The following is a 22,876-nucleotide window of genomic DNA, read 5'->3' on the forward strand; positions in this document are numbered from 1 at the left end:
TTTTTGTTTTACCATCGTAACTCATACCGGTTTCTAACAAGGACGAGACAAGTATTTGAACGACTTTTGTCTCAAATGTCATCATTTTTAAATATTAATTCATCTTCATCGAGGTATTATTGTCCCACTGGGCATGGGTCTCCTCTCAGTATGAGAAGATTAGGCCATAGTCCACCGCGCTGGACAAGTGCGTATTGGTAGACTTCACATACCTTTGTGAACATTTTTCTCTCTCTCAGGTATGCAGGTTTCCTCACTATGTTTTCCTTCACCGTTTAAGCAAGTGATGGTTAATTTTAATACGCACATACCTCTCAGAGTTATTTTAATAAAAAACAAAAAAAAAACGATTGCTTATGAAGGTGGTAGAACCCTTTGTGGTTCGACTCTGACGGCACCACCGCCACACGTACTGCTGCCTAATAACAGCAGTGTTAAGCGCTGCTATGTTCTGGTTTGAAGGGTGTGGTAAGGGAGACATAATTTTCCGAGGCGTTCCAGCTTAGTCCTCGGGGGTAGCGGGCCATCTGTGGCCGACCTCAGGTAAGAATACCTAATCCTATCTGGGGTCGATAACAGATGTCCATGGGCAGCAGTAGCCACTTACCATCACCTGGACCGCATGCTCGTCCGCTATTCTAATATGTATTATAAAAAATAATAAGTAATATAGCCTAAGTCATTCTCACAATTTAGACGAATCCAACGACACCTCATATGTTAATCCGTCAAGCCGTTCGTACTGCAGCGTGACAAAGAATGAGACAAACATACATACATATATAGCCAGGACCTTCCCCTGTGAAGATACTTAACGGTGTTCCCACCGGGAGCGACGAAGGCAGACGAGAGAGGCGGTTTTTAGTCGGTACAGGTCGCTACCAGGCCAAGTCCGACATACGGGGTCCGAAACATCTAGACCCTATGATACGTAATACGTAACACACTGAAAATCAGTGGCCGTGGTTCGCCGCGGTGAGACTGAGTGTGGACCCTTTTGTTAAATTTTACTGCAGCAATATTCTGATTTGAGAATCATGTTACTGTTAATTATGCCATATAATGTTGTAGTATTATTTGCAAATAAATATTTCTTTCTTTCTTTCTTTTAGTATTATTCCCCTCAGAAAAAAACATACATACAAACATACATATATACATGCATACATACTGTAAGGGTATATTTTCATTACAATACTTTTTAGTTAAGTCTATTTAATTGCTGGTAATGTAGCAGGAAACTAAATAAAAAGAAAGGAGGATATTATGTTTTTAGAAAAATAAGATGTCATGGAATGAATTGTCAGAGAAAATAAATAATGGAGTTGTAATTGAATCTTTTATTTTATAAAATAGTATTTCAGGAATAATGAGCTTATAATACATATACACACACACATACATACATACATACATACATACATACATACATAAATACACATACATACATACCCTATCTAGTAAAAAGCTTGTAAAATGATAATATTATATGCATTTGTTTATCAAAATGTCGGCTTATTACTTATCTCATCCTGTGAACACTTGTTGAAATGGATGTAATTATGAAATCTATGTTTTAGTTGTCATCATTTATCACGTATTTACAATTAAATAGTTAAACACTTTGCGATATTTTTCCGGGTGTAATATAATCCTAACTAAACATCATCATCATCATCAACCCATTACTGTCCCACTGCTGGGCACAGGTCTCCTCTCATGAGGATTAGGCCATAGTCCACCGCGCTGGACAAGTGCGTATTGGTAGACTTCACATACCTTTGAGTTTTTTTTTTTATAAATCTCTCAGGTATTCAGGTTTCCACACGATGTTTTCCTTCACCGTTTAGCAAGTGATAATTAATTTCTAAGAAGCACATAACTTTGAAAAATCAGAGGTGCCTGGGATTTGAACCTCGGACCCCTATTGAGAGGCCGAGTTTCTTAACCACTGGGCTATCCTCCTAATATTACGAGTTAAATGCGAGTTTGTTTGGTTTTCACGTCTTAATTCACTATTAAATTTGAGTGCTTCATATCAATTGTTGTGATTTTTTATGAATTTAATTCCGATATGCAGAATTAGTTTAAACATTTCGAACAGCACCTCATGTTTTTAAAACAGTACTAGCTGACACGGCAAACGTGTTGCCATATAATTAAAAAAATGTTAAGGGTGAACAACTCTTATCACTTAGGGTATGAAAAATAGATAGTAGCTGATTCTCAGACCTACTGAATATAAAAAATATTTTTTACTTTCAAGTCTGATTAACTATAAAAGCGTGGTTTTTAGTTTTATAAACTATTTTTTATTTAATATTTGAACTTTACATCACATTCCTTTATGATTTTCGCCATGTCCCTTAATAAGGATTGCATTTCTTGCGTCGATATATTATAGATAGATATCCAGGGTGAATTTTTCAAATGTTCCTTCAGGGACACGATATTTTGCTTCAAAATGAGCCTTTTACTTTAGTTTGTCATATATCATTATTCATTACTTTCCAGAATTTGATACTTATAAGGGACATTATCCAATGGTGAAAAAAAAGTGTTTTTTTTTTCAAAATTAATTCCTTCAATACTTATATATATAGATATAGATTTTTGAATTACTTCAATATCCTAACTAGACTAGGCAAATAGATTTTTGAAAATCTAGTGATGCCATTTTAGTTCCTATAAAAATCGGCCTCGTAACTCTTTTCAGCATTTTTCGCTAATCCTTATATATTCGGATTTGGCCATGAAGGCCCATTTGAAAAATTCACCCTGTATACACTGTAGACTGGTGGACTAATTTCCCAGCTTATTTAAATTGTAAAGACAGACCCGTGCGCAGCAGTCAAATCAAATCAAATCATTTTTTTTTTATTCAAAATAGGTTCATTACAGAGCACTTTTTGAATGTCAATACAACTACCACTTCACAAGGTGTTTCGTTATGGAGAAGAAGTGGGACATCCATACTTATAAGTGTCATCAATAACATATTTCCTTGATCAATCTCAAAACATATTAAAGTATATTAATATACGTTTCCTTATTAAATAAATATATAAATAATATTATATAATCGTACATACCAGACTCATTAAAACTTGTTTTATATAACTGGTTTTCAAAGCATCTAAAATAATGACTAAATTTAACAGGATAAAAAAACTTCTTCATCAATTTCTGCCTAATAACAGTGTTAAGCGCTGCTGTGTTCTGGTTTTAAGTGTGGTAAGGGAGACATACTTTTGCGAGGCATTGCAGGTTACTCCTCAGGGGTAGTGTCGCCTATAGCCGACCTCCGGATTCCTAAATCTAATCTTATCTGGGATTGATTACATTCCACGAGCGGCAGTAGCCACTTACGATCAAATTGCATGCTCGTCTGCTACTCTTATATTATAAAAAACTATAAAAAGTTTGAACGCCTCTAACAGGCAATAATATCTATTCGTAAAAAGTTGATAGGTAAAATAGATAGATACTTGAAAAGAAGAAAAGAACCGCCTTGAAATTGAATGAAGCCACCAAAGGATTTTATATCATTTATTTTTTAATTCTTCACAAATAAAAAATATTCTCTCCTTCAAAGCCGGCCATGCATTGCCGACTCCTCTGGTGTTACAAATGTTCATAGGCGACGTTGACTACTTTCCATCAGGTAGCACTTCTGCTTTATCGTTAGGCTCAAATATATAAAAAAAATAGACAAAATTTACGTATAAATTAAAAAAAAAAAAACGCTTTCTACACTCAAAGCCCCACACTGGGATTCCCTGTGTCGTGGGTGCCATGAACACACACATAGACAAATACACAAACATGGGTCTGGGACCCAGAAACAGAAATCTTAATTCACCATTTAGATCTATCTGGCCGGGGATCGAACCCGGGACCCTTTGCGCGTCCGACCGGTATGGTGGCCGCTCCGCCACGCGGGTCGTCAAATAACTAATACTACTTAATTTACATAACAAATAATTAAGTATTTCAAACATTTAAGGGACATTTTAGCACGGAAACGTGTCAAAACTTTATTTTCGTAACAATATCAACTCCTAAAACTGGGGGCCTACCACCATCTTTTAAAAACCATCATAGTTCAGGAAAGTTTTATTTCAATATTGCATTAATTTGTTTCGTACCACGACCTCCTTAAAACAGTGACATATTCCGTCATACGCAGTTGAACAAACTTAAACCCTTATTCATTTTTCGCTTATCCATTCTATAAAACCAATTGAAATTGTCATAATTTGCTTAAAAAGTTAAATTTCCTGCAATAAAAGAATGAATAATTTCGACCGACATAATACAAAACTGCTTATTGTAATATTATAGAAACAATCTTACATTAACGAGGTGGCACGAAATTTCAATGTATGATTAAAATATTGTTTTAAAAGATCGTAGTAACACCCCTGAATACACTTTCTTGTTAGGAGTGATCAATCTATGTATTTTACTCATCTAAGTCTACAAATAAAACTGGTTTGACCGTCGGTTGTTATGCATAAATTATAATATAAATAGCATTATTATTCTTGTTAGTTATAATAATAAAATTATATGTAATAATATAGTAACTTATTATTCTATTACTTGTGGTATATCCACGTAACTAATAATGTTTCAAATGTTCGTGGTTTAGTGCTATACCTATATAGCTAACAGATGGAACACGGATTAGTTTTTTTTATAATATTAGCAGACAAGAGAGTCCACCTGATGGTAAGTGGCTACTGCAGTATGGACATCTGTAATCGACTCCAGATAGGATTAGATATCGGCCACAGATGCGCCGCTAATGTGAGGACTAAGTTTGAACGCCTCGGAAAAGTATATCTCCCTTACCAAACTCTTCAAACCAGAACACAGCTGCGCTACACTGTTATTAGGTAGAAATAGGTGTGGTGGTGGTGCCGTCGGAGTCGAACCACAAAGGGTTCTACCAACTTAAAAGAGTATGTCTCACTTACCCCTGTATTTCCGGGACCAGAATAGGGCTACGGTATCCCCTGCCTGTCGTAAGAGGCGACTAAAAGTTGCGGGTTGCGGGTGACAGGAGTGGGAGCTCGAACCACCCGGTAAGCGAGCCTGGGAAGGGCGGCGGTATGTCGCATACCGTCGTATACATCAGACGGTGTGGTGATCTAATCTCACCAAGGTGGAGCCCGACGGGGCAGTGCGCTTAGAGGACTCCGGTTGCGTTCCTTTGGAGATCCCGGAGTCCTCAACGCAACGTCTAGGACGGTCACCGAAGGGGTGCGGTAGGAATTCCACATAACCCCGTGTCGCTCCCACGGCACTAGGTATCTTTTGAAGGTTTCCCCCTCGTTAACATAAAGTATGTCTCTTACCTCACTTCAAACCAGAACACAGCAGCGCCACATTGCTGTTATAACAGAAACAGTGAGGCGGTGGTGCCGGAGTCGAAACATAGAGGGTTCTACCACATTTAAAAATATTGGTACATCAATACATTATATGTCAATATTACGAATATTCTAGACATCTAACTGTATTTATCTTAACCTATGCCCACAAACGGTTTTACCGTTTAATAGATACAGTTAATAGTATGTAATTTACATCAATCGTGACTCGAACCGTTAGATATCTATTGTGTTATTGAATGAACGACGATTAAAACTAATGAGTTCATTGTATGCAGGTAAATGGTAGAACAAATCGACCGCCACCCCTGTTTTTTTTTAAATAAGTATAGGAGTAGCAGACAAGCATGCCGTTCATTTGATGGTAAGCTACTGCCACCTAAAAGTACCATGCCAAGTTAATATAAAAACAAAAGTATTGACGTCATGCATCTTACCATGTTTAACTTATGCCTGCCAAACATGGAAGTATACTACAAAACTAAAGAATAAATTATCTACATGCCAACGAGGCATGGAACGGAGTATGCTTAACATAAGAAAGATAAAAAAATAAGACACACTAAAATTAGACATCTAACAAAAGCAACTGACGTTTTAAACCACGCTCTGAAACTGAAATGGAAATGGGCCGGTCACGTAGCGCGACTGCAAGATGGGAGATGGACAAAAAGGGTGACAACTTGGTCCGACCCTCCTGGCAAACGCTACAGAGGTAGACCGCTTACGAGATGGCAAGACGAGATAAGCAAGATTGCTGGACTCACTTGGATACGTAAAGCACAAAATAAAGAACATTGGAAATCGTTGGAGGAGGCCTTCACCCAAGGAGGGGTTCTAGAGAAATAAATTTTATAAAAAACAAGTACAATAAATGCATGTCAACTTAAATTTAAATATAACAAAATGTGTAAAACAATCATTCTATGTCTTCTGTTTATTAATTTAGCAACAATTCATTCCTATAACATGGAAACAACAATGTAAACGTTTTTTTTCTAGAAATATAAGGATTTTTATTTTAATTTATTATTATTACTGCCACCTATGGACATCTGTAATCAACTAAGATAAGATTAGATATTCCTACCTGAGGTCGGCAACAGATGCGCCGCTACCCCTGAGGACTAAGCTGGAACGCCTCGAAAAGTATGTTTTACCACATCCCACAAACTAGAACACAGCAGCACTTAACACTGTTATAACAGAAATAGGTGTGGCCGTGGTGCCGCCGGAGTCGAACTACAAAGGGTTCTACCACCTTGATAAGCAATAGTTTTTTTTTGTTTTTTATAATAATAACTCTGAGAGGTATGTGCGTATTAAAATGAATCATCACTAGCTTAAACGGTGAAGGAAAACATAGTGAGGAAACCTGCGTACCTGAGAGAGAAAAATGTTCACAAAGGTATGTGAAGTCTACCAATACGTACTTGTCCAGCGCGGTGGTGTATGGCCTAATCATCACATACTGAGAGGAGACCCGTGCCCAACAGTGGGACAGTAATACCTCGATCTTCAAATGTGTCTGGCCGGGGATCGAACCTGTGTCAGACCGTTATATGATTCATATTTGTATGTATTTATACTTATGTATGTTTTTTTTTTTGTTTCAGCACCAACAATGTAATATGGCTCGGAATCCTATTCTTCAAACTGTAATTGTACTTATATGTATTAACTACATAGATGGACAATACTTTGGTAAGTTTTTTAAAATTTTTTAAAGTAACAAAAAAAGTAAGTTTACCCATTTTGGTAATAACAGCAGTGATGCGTTGCTGTTTTGGTTTGAAGGGTGTGGTAAGGGAGACATACTTATCAGAGGCGTTCTAGGTTAGTCCTCCGTGTAGTAATCTGTTGCCAACCTCAGGTAGGAATCCAATCCTATCTGGGTTTAATTACAGATGTCAATGGGCGGCAGTAGCCAATTACCATCAGGTGAACTGTCTGGTAAGTATTATAAATGAACATGCAAATCGCCTGATGGTAAGCGACCACTGCTTGTCGTGGAGATCTGTAATCAACCGCAGATAAGATAAAAGTCCTATCTGAGGTCAACCACAGTATTACTACCCCCTGTGGACTTCATATGAGCCTCTCCTCTTTTACCTAAATTTTTCTTTACGTTCTTTTTTCTGTATTTTTTCTGCCGTTCTTTATTTGGTTATCTTTCTTTCTTTTTTAGATCAATAAAAAATAAACAAAAGCATTCAGTTTATTAGTCTAGACTAAAAAATAACACAAGCAAAGCCTTAATCAACACAACAGTACCCTTAGTATGAGTTTTTACGTTTTTACAAAAATGACCGTTTTGGTATTTGTTTACGTATTTGCGCATACATTTCCAATCAAAGCCCCTAGCGGATTGTATCAGAACTGATTGGAAATATATGGGAAATACGTTAACAAAAACACAAACAATCATATTTGTCAAAACGTAAAAACTCATACTAATGGTACAGTTCATATTCAGGTATTTTAACGTAAAAACATGTTTTAAATTTATCTTAAAACAGGTCCAATGGCTATTTTAAAGGTCATAGCCCGATCTTTTGGCGAAGCCTTCAATAAATCACATTCAATAAAATTAAAGTTGTTTATTTAACGAAAATAAATTAAATATGACATATCTTAGTTTATATGAAAAATTGTTACAAATAAAAAAAACATTATTTTATTATACAAAAAAATCCTAAAAGCTAGGTAATTGGTCAAGTGCAAGTCGAAATCGTACACGGAGGGTTCAGTACCACTAAAATGTTCATATATTTTTGTTTTTTTAGTATTTGTTATTATAGCAGCCATAGAAGTAAATTCATTGTGAAAATTTGAACTGTCTACTTATACTTATACAGTACGAAAAAGAGGGAAAAATAGCTGTTTCGTGTATAGCGACCCCCATTTATTTTGAAGTATTTTATTTTTAGTAAAAAATAAGTTTCTACCTATTACGGTTCAGGAGATAGAGCCCTTTGACGAACAGCAATACCAATACGTACTTGGCCAGCGCGGTGCACTATGGCCTAATCCTTCTCATTCTGAGAGGAGACCCGTGCGCAGCAGTGGGACAGTAATGGGTTGATGATGATGATGATGATAATGATGATGATGATGATGATGATGATGATGATGATGATGATGATGATAATGATGATGATGATGACTAAAAATATTTTTTTTACGTTTCAGATATACTCCAAGCATTGCAACCATACATACAAACACAAACACCTCAAACGTTCAATTTCTACAATGACTTCACAACTAGAAGACCAAAGCCCAAACGCCCTTCGAGTGACAGTAGAAACCCTGACAGCGTCAGAAGAGTTGCATCAGAAGCCGAGAAGAAACGAAAACAAACGAACACTCCCCTTTTCGAAACGAATTACTTTAGTACAACACAAAAAGCTGTCCGAAAAACTACAAAATCACCTAATTTGACATCTAGCTTAATTCAGAAGAGTCAAAATCGACAAGACAGCTCGAAGACTAACGCTAAATCTAAAAGCACAAATGATTCTAGGAACACAAATAGTGCTAGGAATAATGACCCAGACATCATATATTTTGAAGATAATGTAAAACGACCTAGTAATTCTAGGAATAATCCTAAAAGCGATTCTAGGGAGACTAACAGTCGAGATAAACCGAAATCCACCACAGCTAGAGCTATCAAGAAACCAAATCAACAGATTTCAAACGAAAACGTTTGGTATGACGCTAATTCAGTTACACGAGCCCCTTACGAAACAACTAAAGCTTATGTACAAAGCAGTAGAGGTAATAAGAATGTCTACACAACACATAACCCTCTTTTACATAGACCTGGCGTAAAACCACCTGTGGTCCATGGACCTCCGATCACAAATAGACCAGTGACACAAAGACCTGAATTTGATTTAAGGCCGGACTTAAGTCTAGTTGATGCAAATGGAAGTCCTAAAGTCATTACTGGACCTGATGAAGATCTCATGTCCGCTGTTGATAGAAAAAGATATATTGATATTGCTGAAAGAAGTAAGTAAAAGTTATATGTATTTTAAAGTAAAAAACTAAAGAAGAAAAGCTTTCGTGGTAGAATGTTTTCTGGTTCGACTCCAGAGGCACCACCGTCACACCTATTTCTGTTATAACAGTGTAGCGCTGCTGTTATCCGGTTTAAAATGTGATAAGGGCGCCATACTTCTTCGAGGCTTTCCAATCTGAGGTAGTACTCTAATCTTATCTGGGGTTGATTACAGATATCCATACGGCAGTCACAACTTACAACCAATTAGACTACATGTTAATTTGCCACTTCCATATTATAAAAAATATTATAAAATGATTGGTGTCATATAATTTTAAATTTATTTTATTAATTAAATCACAATTTATTTATTTATCATATCACGCCGTGTCACGTCACATCATGTCACATCACGACACATTATTTCACGTTACGTTACATTACATCACATCACATTCCATTACATTTCTATAAATCCCACGTGATTTAAAGCTAGATTTTATACTGTTACTAGCTGACCCGGCAAACGTTGTGTTGACATATAAATAAAAAAAATGTTAAGAGTGAACAACTTCTATCAGTTAGGGGTATGAAAAATAGGTAGTAGCCGATTCTCAGATCTATTGAATATGCATATAAAATTTGGTGAAAATCCGTAAAGCCGTTTCGGAGGAGTACGGTAACTAACATTGTGACACGAGAATTTTGTATATATATTGTTATTGTATACTATTGTTTAACTAATTTCAGTGTGCGACAAATACAAAGCCTTGAACATGAAGCAAGTACACGCCATCCCGCTGGTACCCTCACCAGAGCCAGTGAGGTACAACGTGTCGACCTGCGCGCCTACCACCGTACCACTGGTGGTCGGTGGCAGGGTGGTCACCATCGAAGAGTTCCCGCATATGACGCTGGTTGGCTGGTTGAAGTCTAATGTAGGTATATCTTAAAGGCAGTAGAACACATAAACGTACTCATAAACGGTTATAGGTCTGAATGCTGTGAAACTCTATCAGGTGTTCCCCAAGGATCCGTTCTGGGACCAATATTGTTTAGTGCGTACATGGACGATATTAAATATTGCATAAAATTTTCTGATTTCCAATTATATGCTGATGATTTGAAAATATTCAAGGTTGTAGAGAGGCCTAGTGACCAAGAACTACTACAAAATGATCTTGATAATGTAGCAGCATGGTGCATTGAAAATTCTATGGATATGAATTCACAAAAATGTGTTCAAATAAAGTTCTCCCGCAAGCGGAATAAATTTAATTCATTTTATAACATTGCTAAAACTAGATTAAAAAGAGTGGATGAAATTAAGGATTTAGGTGTAGACAATAGACTCGGAACTAAGATTTAACAGTCACATAAATATCACAATTAAAAAATGTTTTAAAATGTTAGGATTCATTGCTCGTAATACAAAGGAATTTACATCAGTACAGGCCCTCAAGACGTTATACAATGCACTTGTACGTAGTCACATTGAGTATTGCTCTATAGTCTGGTATCCTATGCATCAAACCAATATTCAACGCATCGAAAATGTACAAAAAAAATCATTAAAAGAATATCTTATGTGACTGGTATACATAACACCATAAAAACCTATGACGATCGTTTACGTCCTATTTCTGTTATAACAGTAGTGTTAAACGGTGCTGTGTTTTGATGTGAAGGTTGTGGTAAGGAAGAAATACCTTTCCGAGGCTCGAACGCCTCGGAAACGTCCCCTTCATCCTCAGGGGTAGCGGCGCATGTAGTTGACCTCAGATGGGAATCTGGTCTTGTTTGAATCTTGGTTGATTGCAATTGTCTATGGGCGGCAATATCACACATCAAACCAGAACACAGCAGCGCTTAACACTGCTATTACAGAAATAGGTGTGGCGGTGATGCCGCCGAAGTCGAACTACAATGGCTTATTTTCTTTTAAAAGATTTTTAAAAGAATAATAAGTTTTGGTAGTTCCTTCCTTCCTTCCTTCCTTTACTCGTAGTTGGAGATACCACCACGAAGGCTTTTTCTTACGTAAAGTCATAAGTACGTGTACTTAGTCGTCCGTGTATCATCCTCTTAAGATGGTCGACTCTTCTTCTTCTCTTCTATCATCTTTCAAATTATCTCAAATCAAATCAATTTTTATATTCAAAACTATTGGTGCCCGCGGCTTCGCCCGCATTTTAAAGAAATAATATGACATACATAAAACGGAAAATTTGTACCTGCATTGGAATGACAGTAGTGCCATCTCTCGGAAATTGGTATTACCAACTTCCAAACCCTGGTGGGCTCTTGGACAACAACTTTGTTAAATATCATCACTTGATCAAATGCATAGTTTCCGATTTTATAACTACTTACGAATTAAAAATTAATTAAAAAACCTTTTTCCACGGACTAAATTGTGAATCTAAACCATTCTCAAGTCCCCTTGAACACACAACAAATTTTATCAAAATCAGTCCATTAGGAGGAGTTCAGTGACATACACACGCACATAAGAAATATATATATAAAGGTACATGTGGAACTGGGGCTACTTCAGACCACACCGTTTTATCAGCCTAACAATCACTCAGCCTATAGTACGCTTTTTACATAGCGTTTGTTTAATGACAAGTTTAAACGTTTTTTCTGTGAGATTCAAGATGTGGTCGGGTATTTTATTGTAGTAGAATACAGTTACCTATGAAAGATCTATCTGTTTTCAGAGCAGAGGATACGCTTGGAAATGTGGAGGGTCTCTGCTGAGTAACCAATACATCTTGACAGCTGGTCACTGTGCTTATCAAGATTTTGCTGAGAGTATTATCGAGTAAGTCAGATTTTATAGAAATAGCATACGAGCATGTAAGCTGCTAACGCTTAACAATAATTAGAGATGCGCCGAATAGTGGTTTCTCCGAATAACCGAATACCGAATAATATTCGGTTTAACCTTTGAAGAACCGGATATTCGGTTTACCATTTCATTAAATTTGCCAGTTATGTGTGTTCATTCAAACTTTAATATGTTGATTTAAGGTTTAAAATAAATGTTGATTTGAAGTTTAATTGCTTTATTATATTAGCTTTACTCAACACATTCTTCATAGGATTTGACTTTGACTTATAACATAAATCTTACCTAAGAAGTTTTTTGTTTAGTTCTGTACCATGTCATATATACAAGAAAATAGAAATACACGAACCGAACATATTCGGCACCAAAACCGAATAATTCGGCCAAATACGAATAGCAGAAAAGATGCCGAATACGCTGAATACCGAACGAATATTCGGCGCATCTCTAATAATAACGCTTTCTACACTCCCAGCCCCACAATAGGATTCTGTATCGTGGGTGCCATGGACACACACAGACAAATATACAAACACCCAGACCTAGAACAGATATCTAAATTCATCATTTAGACATCTGATTGGCCAGGGATCGACCCCGGATCCCTTTGCTAAGTGGCTTCTGTCATATGGTCATCTGTAATCAACTGCAGATAAGATTCCTACTTAAGATTAGTTACAGATGCTCCCTCTATGGACATAGTTGGAACTCCTGGGATAAGGATATTTTATTATTAAAATAACAGACGAGCATGCAGTCCACCTGATAGTAAGTGGCTACTGCCGAGATGTGTCATCAATCCCAGATAAGATTAGATTTCTAACTGAGGTCCGCCACAGGTGCCGCTACTGAGGTATAAGCTGGAACGCCTCGGAAATATATATTCCTCTTTCCACACCCTTCAGTGTAGAACATAACATTGCAATACTCTAGTTATAAGATAAATAGGAGTAGCAGACGAGCATGCAGTCCACCTGATGGTAAGTGGCTACTACCATATGGACATCTGGACAACCCCAGATAAGATTACATTCCTAGCCGAGGTCTGTCACAAGCGCCGCTACCCCTGAGGACTAAGCTGGAACGCCTCGGATAAGTATGTCTCTTACCACACTTTCAAACCAGAACACAGCAGCGCTACACTGCTGTTATAACAGAAATAGTTGTGGCGGTGGTACCGGAGTCTTACCACAGAGGCTTCTACCTTTTAACCTTGTAAATTTGTTTTCCAGAGGACCTCCTCGTGTGGTGCAACTCGGGTCCTCCTATCTGAATGACCCTAAGGCCATCGTGAAGAAGATATCTACTGTAATCAGACATCCGAAGTACAAAAAACCTGAGGCGTATTACGACTTGGCTATTTTGAAAATGGCTTCTACTGTATCGTAAGTGTACCCTTTTTTGTTTACGAAGAAACCTTCAAAATATGAGGTGAGCGACACAGGATTATGTGGGATTCTTACCGCCTTAGAATCTCCGGTTACCGTCCTCGGCGCTGCGTAGAGAAATCCAGGATCTCCAAAGGAACGCAACCGACCTCTTAGCGCGTTGCCGCGTCGGGTTCCAGGTGATAGTCACTTACTATCAGTCCACCTGTTAGCAAATGTCTACTGCCCCCAAGCACATCGGTAATCAACCCCAGATAAGATTCTCATCCTACCTTAGGTCGGCCACAGATGCACCGCTTTCCGGACTAAGCTGGAACGCCTCGGAAAAGTATGTCTCTTAACACACTTCAAATCAGAACACAGCAGCTCAACACTGCTGTTATAACAGAAATAGACGAGGCGGTGGTACCGAAGTCGTGCCACAGGTTCCTTTTAACTATTAACTTATCTTTTATCCTCAGGTTTTCTGATAAGGTGAAGCCAGCCTGTCTGGGTGTTCCGCCACAGCCTGACCGACCCATCCTGGCTACTGGCTGGGGCAGAACTGAGTTTGGTGAGTTTTTTATGTAAGCCATATACGCTAAGGTCTACTGGACGGCTTACCTGCAGGTTTGCCTGTACAGGTCAACTGCATCTTGGTAGTATGTATGGGGACGTTCCAGTGTATGGTCTTCAGTTCTCTTTGGGAGGTCGAGCCGTCCGGTAAGCAACTCCGGGAAGGACGGCGGTGTGTGTGGTCGCATACCGTCGTAAACACCAGACAGTGTGGCGAGTCCTGGAGCTCACCTGGGTGGAGCCCGGAGGGGCAACGCGTTCAGAGGACTCCGGTTGCGTTCCGTAGGAGATACCGGACTCCTCTTGGCAACGTAGAGGACGGCCACCTGGGGGGTTTTAGTGCGGTAAAAGTCCCACATAACCCTGTGTCGCTCCCACGGCACCGGGTACCTTTTGAAGGTTACCTTGTTAACAAAAAAAAAAAAACGCCTTCAGTTCTGTAGCGATGGCATCGATTGGAGACGATGACGCCGTACGGTGGCACACGAAAGAATTGATTTTTGATCTTGCGCCGGTCGCCTGCACAGGTTCACAGGTCTATTCCCATAAACAGTCCGGTGCACAGGCATACCTGAACTGGTAGACCTCTCCGGTAGACCGTAGTGTATGGCAGACATTATGTAATACCGTTTTCCTGCGGGTTTTCTTGACAGAGATTTTAAACTTTTTTTATATAATATAAGAGTAGCAGACGAGCAGTTTACCTGATGGTAAGTGGCTACTATCGCCCATGGACATCTGTAATCAGCCCCTGATAGGATTAGATATTCCTACCTGAGGTCGGCCACAGATGCGCCGCTACTCCTGAGGACTAAGCTGGAACGCCTTGGAAAAGTATGTCTCCTTTACCACATCAAACTTTAAGAACAGTAACATTAATTCACATCAATTCACTGTTAAATAAAGAATTATATTTGATACTTTTTAACTTGATTAAGAACAAAAGTATAGTTTTTTTTAACTAAGTTTAAGTTATTTAAGAAATTAAAATCACACTTTAAATTATTATTATTATATAATTGTTGCAATCTAGTAACTTGCTATGAACTTTCTCTAAGGCGCTCGAACACCGCCTCGAAAATCGTTAACTTGCTTGAATTATTCTATGGGGGGCATGGATTAGTATGGGGTGTCGTAGAGTGACGTCACATGCGAACGCCATGACACCTGTGAACGTTTTCGCGCTTAATTCAAAACTGGTAAAAATGCTATGCTGGTAAAAATGCTATGCTGCTATTATTTTCTTAAATACTGAATTTATTGGCGAAATAATAGATACGATTTTTGGAATCAGTACCCTATTAAACTATAAAAGATTTCAAAATTTATCATCATGCCCAGTCACCCGTATTTTTAATACGCTTTTTTAACAAGATTTATTAGCTTTGGTTGTATGTATGTATGTAACGGAATCTTTGAGCTCAAATTTCACCAATTTCCACAACTCTGATTAACTTCAACTTTGCACACGTATCAAGGACCGATGACAATGCAATAATTTGATGACAGTTTGTCTAATCGGACTAAAAATTAGAAAATAATTATAATAAAATTTTAGTAAATAAAATAATAATTCAATTTTGAGTAAAAAGCGTGGAGTGCATTTTACTTCGGTTCATAACTATTCTCTCATAGATAATTGACAATAGGATGAATATAACACTAAAAAAATCAAGCACCCCTTTTTACTTTGAATTGAATTATAATTTAAACTACTTACATTTTATAATAATTATTAATAATGATATATCACCTACATACATACAGGTCCAGCTAGTAAAGCTACTTATTGTAACCTCATTCCAGGTGAGTCTCAATCCGAGGAACTTCGTAGCGTCTCCTTACCGATATGGAGGATGGATGATTGCTACAGAATTTTGGGATCATCCAGAAAGCTTCCTCAAGGACCTTCCAGCGAGAGCCAGATCTGCGCTGGTGAGAGACGCGGAGGAAAAGATACCTGTCAGGTAGTTAAACCAATTTTTAGTAGGTAACAATCACAAGGCAGTGATAGCCTAGTGGTTAAGAAACTCGGCCTCTCGACCATGGTCGGAGGTTCAAATTCCAGGCACGCACCTCTGATTTTTCGAAATAATGTGCGTATTAGAAATTAATTATCACTTGCTAAAACCGTGAAGGAAAACATCGTGAAGAAACCTGCATACCTGAGAGATTTATAACAAAAAATGTCAAAGGTATGCTGGTGCAGGTCTTGCTGGGCACGGGTCTCCTCTCAGAATGAGAAGGATTGGGCCATAGTCCACCTCGCTGGCTAAGTGCGTATTGGTAGACTTCACTTACCTTTGAGTTTTTTGTTATAAAATGTTTCAGGTACCCTCAATGTTTTCCTTCACTGTTTAAACAAGCTATAATTAATTTCTAATACGCACATAACTTTGAAAAATTCGCAATGCGCAATGCCTGGGATTTGAACCTTGGACCCCTCGATCGAGAGACCGAGTTTCTTAAATACTAGGCTATCGTTGCATATGCTACTCCTATATGATTATAAAAAAACACAATAATCAAGAAATTTTTCACACTTTTCCAGGGTGACTCTGGCGGGCCAGCACAAATCCAAGATGGCTGCTCGTGGCGAGTGGTAGCAGTGACATCTGTCGGCAGGTCGTGCGGCGAAGCTGAAACTCCTGCCATTTACGCTACAGTGCAACGCGCCTTCATATCAGCTATTGTGTTCGGCCAAGCTACACAAAACGACAACTCTAACAACAGAGTTGAAACAAACAACAGAGGCACTACTCAAGCAACAAATAACTGGAATGTTCAAGCTTCTAACAACAGAGGCACTCAAGCTACTAACATCTGGAATAGCAATCGAGATGGGCAAGCTGCAAATAACAACAGAGGTACTAATCAAGGTACAAGTAATTTGAATATTCAAGCTTCAAACAACAGAGTTATTACTCAAGTTACCAATAATTGGAATAGCAATAGAGAAATTCAAACTGCAAATAATAATAGAGATGCTCAAGCTACAAATAACAACAGGGGTTCTAATCAAGCTACCAATAACAACTGGAATAGCAACAGAGATGTCCAAGCTACAAATAACAACAGGGGTTCTAATCAAGCTACAAATAACTGGAATGTTCAAGCCACAAATAACAACAGAGTAACTACTCAAGCTCCCAATAATTGGAATAGCAACAGAGATAGTCAAGCTACAAATAACAACAGGGGTTCTAATCAACAAGCCACAAATAACAACAGAAATGATAATTGGAATAGTAATAATCGACAGACTTCTGTTACGAATCAACAGAACAATTTTAATAGACAAAATAACGATTTTAACACCCAAACTGCCTTCAATCTTAACCCGTCCATAGCAGACAGTTCTGTGATTGCAAATAGTCAGGGAAAGAGAAACAATTGGGGTAAGGAAACTAATCAAAACAACAATTATAATACCCAACAAAGGAATGACAACAACAATAACAATTATAATAATTATAACATTTATACAACAGAAGCCACTTATAATTCGATACCAGAGACATATGATTTTTATAATGGAAATGGTAATAGAAATATAGGGAGCGGTAGGAACGATTATAATTTTGGAATAAACAACAATTATAATAATTATAGAGAAACTTATGATAGTGGTTCAAATAATAATGATCGTAATGTATGGTGGACATAGAAACACTAGCTGACCCGGCAAACGTTGTGTTGCCATATAAATAAAAAAAATCTTAAGGGTGAACAACCCTTATCACTTAGGGGTATGAAAGATAGATAGTAGCCGATTCTCAGACCTACTGAGTATGCATGTAAAATTTGGTGATAATCGGTAAAGCCGTTTCGGAGGAGTACGGTAACTAACATTGTGACACGAGAATTTTATATATAAGATTTAAATTCAATGTAATATAACATTTAAATAAATGACGTCATTCTGTTCATACACGCTTCCGAAATCACTCAATCGATTTTTAAGAAAATTTGAGTGTGTATGGTTGATTTTCACTTGAAAGATAGGATTTTGAACGCGATAGATGTCGCTAGAATATGTACTGTAGAAAAACAACATAATCCACTAGTATATAAGTAAGGAACAGATTATTTAATTTTGATATTTTTTACATTTTGAATAGAAAATGGAGAAGAAGATGCTGTTATAGGAGGAAATTAAACGAACAGGAGTGATGTAATAAATTAAATAAAACGCTTTGTACACTCACAGCCTCACACAAGGATTCCCTGTCTCATGAGTGCTATGGATACACACAGAAATAAAACACTAACACCCAGACCCAGAAACAGAAATCTAAATTCATTATTTAGATATCTGTCTGGCCAGGAATCGAACCCGGGACCCTCTGCGCGTCAGTCCGGTATGGTGACCGCTCCGCCCCGCGGGTCGTCAAGTAAATAAGTAAGGCACAAATTCTTTAATTTTAATATACTAATGTTTTACATTTGAATAGAAAATGGAGAAGAAGATGCTGTTATGGGAGGAAATGAAGATTTTTGATATATTTTTAAATCTTGAATAGCGAGAGAACAAGATGAGGGAAGTTAAGACAAGACAAGGAATGAATCAATTAGAGTTTGGCGGGGGAGATCTTCCTGTGTGCTAGGTGATCATGCCCGGAGAGCAGCCGTGCTCCGACAGTCTCAGTTCGTAGCTTGTATATATGCAAGATGTTTAGAAAACTACAATAGCGTGATTCAGCAGCGCCATCTCTTGACTAGTAGCGGGATGTCACCACAAGAGAACTATATATAGTCAGTGGGGTAAAAATAGAAGCCTCTCCCCCACCCCACCCCCGGGGCGATGGTTGAATTTACTGCTCTGGAAATAAGACTATAAGGAAGTATACAATATGAAATATGTGATTTGTCAAATATTACTATCTGTACAATAAGTAAGCGAAAAAATTAATCATTCGGAAATTTTGCCGGTCCTAAGTGCCGCCCTGGGCGTATGTTGAATTTGCTGTCTGTGAAAGCTGTGTGCCATTTTGCCGCTTCAATATGCTCCTAGACCGGACACACAACGCCAAGTACCGCCCCAAGCGTATGCTGTATTTGTTGTCCGGGAAAATGTTGCCTAGTGGTTAAGATACTCGGCCTCTCGATCGAGGGGTCCGAGGTTCAAATCCCAGGCACGCACCTCTGATTTTTCAAAGTTATGTGCGTATTAGAAATTAATTATCACTGGCTAGACGGTGAAGAAAAACATCGTGAGGAACCTGCATATTATAAAAAAATATAATCCTTCTCATTCTGAGAGGAAACCCGTGCCCAGCAGTGGGACAGTAATGGGTTGGTGATGAAAGTTTTGCCGCCCCAATGCCGACACACTACACCTAAATGTCTATTTTAATATCTGAATACATGAATATCACCTTAAAATCCTAGGCAATAAAAAATCCAGGACTTTTATTCAGGACTCCTTGAATACTACAAGTAACAAATATTCAAAAAGAGGACCATTCGTTTTTGAGAAACATAAAATAATTCGATTACACCTACTACTTTTGAACCCCCATCCCCAAACAGTGATTATAAGTGATAGTGATACTTTAGGTTTACGAAGAGTGATTAGTTAGTGAGATTATACACTAAATGTAAAGAACTAAGTGACTAAACTAGCAAACTAATATAAGACTAAACTTTACAGTGGAAAAACTCCGCTAGGGATGTTTGAAAAACTTTACTACCGTGTTTCAGGACACAACGCCATCTATTATCGTGTAGTGAAACGTTTTTAATATATATAAAATTAATGTTTGTCAGTATTTCCTTTATAGAATCGTAAATTATGCATTTGATCATGTGATGATATTTAGCAAAGTTGTTGTGTATGAGCCCACGAAGGTTTCTGAGTTGGTACGATCAATTTCCGACAGATAGCTCCATTGTCATTCCAATGAAGGTATAGTCCGCGCCAAACTGCTCGTCCGCTCTGAAGTTGTTCCGCAACTACAAGCATATATTCCGTAGCAATGTAAGGGCATCGACGGGGCAACGCGCTAAGAGGACTCCGGTTGCGTTCCTTTGGAGATCCCGGAGCCCTCTACGCAGCGCCGAGGACGGCTACCGGGGGGTTTTAGTGCGGTAAGAGTCCCACATAACCCTGCGTCGCTCCCACGGCACCGGGTACCTTTTGAAGTTTCCTCCTCGTAAACAAAAAAAAAGAAAGTAAGGGCATACCAACGCAGCTATGTACCCGTGGGTGAGAACGGTCAGCAGAGTGTGCCGGGAGCCCGCGCTGTCTTCGTCCCGCTAATATCTACAATTTGCTATTCGACACGACTCGTTTCTATATTCAGAGCGGACTAGCAGTTTGGTGCGGACTATATAAATTTTCAGTTATATGTATGTCATTTTTTTAACGCGGGCGAAGCCGCGAGCTCCTCTAGTATTTTATAAAGGAAATCTTGTTACTCTTTTCATAGCAAGTATTTAGTTTTTTAGAATGTTTGTGAACTAAACATTACATTATAAGTAAAGATAATATATAAATTATGCCTATAAAATGTTTTTTTTTATCTATTCTTGTCCTATTACCATATATGCAAAGATAAGTAAATAATAATAATCATACACTTATTGATACGATTTCTTGACTAATTTTACTTACTTAATCATAAAAAAAAACATTAAAAAATGTTAAAATTTAACCTTATTTTTTATATCCGTATCTCTGTCGCACATGGACGTCTGTAATAAGCTCAGAATAAATTCCTACCTGAGGTCGGCCACAGATGCGCCGCTACCCCTGAGGACTAAGTTGGAACGCCTCGAAAAAGTATGTCTCCCTTACCACACCCTTCAAAACAGAATACAGATGTTATTAGGTAGATATAGGTGTGGCGGTGTTGCCGCCGGAGTGCAACCACAAAGGGTTCTACCACCTTCTAAAATAAATTAAGTAATTAATTAAGTAGTAGTAGATATTTCTACAATCATTTTACATCATTTACATAGGAATATCTAATCCTATCTGGGATTGATTACAGATGTCCATGGGCGGCAGTAGCCATTTACCATCAGGTGGACTGCATGCTCGTTTGCAACTCCTAAATTATAAAAAAACAACCACAATTAATAAGAGCAATGTTAGGCGCTCCTGTGTTCTGGTTTGAAGGGTGTGGTGTGGAAGACATAATGTTCTAAGGCGTTCCAGCTTAATTCTCGGAGCCGCACATCTTTGGTCGACGTCAGGTCGGAATCTAATCCTATCTGGGATTGATTACAGATGTCCATGGGCGGCAGTAGCCATTTACCATCAGGTGGACTGCATGCTCGTCTGCTACTCCTATATTATAAAAAGAGAATTACATTGAGGCATCAGTTTTCTGACAACTGATTTGAAGTGTGTAGTTCAGACATACTTTTTTTTTTGTTGACGAGGGGGAAACCTTCGAAAGGTACCCGACGCCATGGGAGTGACGCCGGGTTATGTGAGATTTTTACCGCACTAAAACCCCCCCGGTGGCCGTCCTCAGCCACTTTGGTGGAGAGCTCCGGGATCTCCAACGGAACACAACCGGAGTCCTCCTAACGCGATGCCCTTCTATCGGGCTCTGCCCTGGGGGGAGTGATTACAGCGATATGCGACCACACAAAACGCTGTCCTTCCCGGGGCCGCTTGCTGGACGGTTTGAGTTCCCACTCTAACCGTCCGCAACCCCGGAAGCCCCCTTTTAGTCGCCTCTTACGACAAGCAGGGGATACCGTAGCCCTATTCTGGTCCCGGTATTACAGGGACACCGCGCCGGAGGGTGCTATCTACGCCCTCGGCGTCTCCGCCTCCAGTTCAGACATACCTATCCGACGCATTCCAACGTAATCCTCATCAGTAGCAATGCATTTCTAGCCTTCCTCAGCGGAGACCGGGGGCAAAAGTAACAAATTTTGTTTGAGACCCCATTAGAGACAACTGGTAAATTATTTTAAAGATGTGTAAAATAATTAAAAATATATCTGGCTATGAAATCATGTAATTATCTCAGGTTAAATAAAAACCCCTGGGGTAAAAGTAATACCATTTCAACATAATAATATTTAGTGATAATAAATTGGAAAGAAATTATAATCTAGGGTTAATTTTAGTCTTATTTCAATCAGAAAGAATAATAATACTAAACTTTAAACACACAGTAATATAAATTAGTAAACTTTGTCAAAATTTTAACTAATGATTTTTCCAGGCTCAGTGTGCCATAATAAATATCATCATCATCAACCCATTGTCCCACTGCTGGGCACGGGTCTACACTCAGAATGAGAAGGATTGGGCCATAGTCCACCGCGTGTATTGGTGGACTTCACATACGTTTGAGATTTTTTACCCGACTGCCAAGGAAGGGTTATGTTTTTCGCGCGTATCTTGTATGTTTGTCTTTCTTTATTTGATCCGATCTAACAAACGGCTGGATGAATTTCAACAGATAAGGTGTCATTATATTTGTCTCAATGACCCGAGTGTCCTTAGATAGGTGTTAGTAAAAAAAAATCAAAATGGCGGATTTTTGGCGCGAAATAGTAACACATTTAAAAAAAAAAGTTAACCAAACCTATGGAGTAGGGTATCAAATGAAAGGAAATTAAACGGAGATTATAAAAACATATTTGTATATATATAAAACAGTAAGGTGACTGACTAACTAAATGACTTTTTCATTTTTCA

General features: G+C 38.3%; 1 protein-coding gene across 5 annotated transcripts in view; it reads left to right on the forward strand.

The window, feature by feature from the left end:
- Positions 1 to 19,433, forward strand: part of LOC140755664 (uncharacterized) — a 32,752-nt gene extending 13,319 nt beyond the window's left edge. The window contains exons 2-10 of one of the 5 annotated variants that reach the window (XM_073090973.1): positions 7,016 to 7,103; positions 8,592 to 9,419; positions 10,162 to 10,349; positions 12,135 to 12,238; positions 13,498 to 13,650; positions 14,115 to 14,206; positions 16,015 to 16,175; positions 16,760 to 17,606; positions 18,330 to 19,433. In XM_073090973.1, coding sequence (XP_072947074.1) covers positions 7,031 to 7,103; positions 8,592 to 9,419; positions 10,162 to 10,349; positions 12,135 to 12,238; positions 13,498 to 13,650; positions 14,115 to 14,206; positions 16,015 to 16,175; positions 16,760 to 17,606; positions 18,330 to 18,367 — 2,484 coding nt within the window. In that variant the 5' untranslated portion in view covers positions 7,016 to 7,030 and the 3' untranslated portion in view covers positions 18,368 to 19,433. Of the gene's footprint in view, positions 1 to 7,015; positions 7,104 to 8,591; positions 9,420 to 10,161; positions 10,350 to 12,134; positions 12,239 to 13,497; positions 13,651 to 14,114; positions 14,207 to 16,014; positions 16,176 to 16,759; positions 18,169 to 18,329 lie in introns of those variants that run through there. The other 4 variants (XM_073090972.1, XM_073090975.1, XM_073090974.1 and 1 more) reach the window with 4 other exon arrangements.
- The last annotated feature ends 3,443 nt before the right edge of the window (positions 19,434 to 22,876 follow it).

This window comes from Epargyreus clarus, unplaced genomic scaffold, assembly GCF_041222505.1.
Source record: "Epargyreus clarus isolate Ecla_fem2 unplaced genomic scaffold, WU_Ecla_fem_2.2 ptg000033l, whole genome shotgun sequence".
In the NCBI taxonomy this organism is placed as follows: Eukaryota; Metazoa; Arthropoda; class Insecta; order Lepidoptera; family Hesperiidae; genus Epargyreus; species Epargyreus clarus.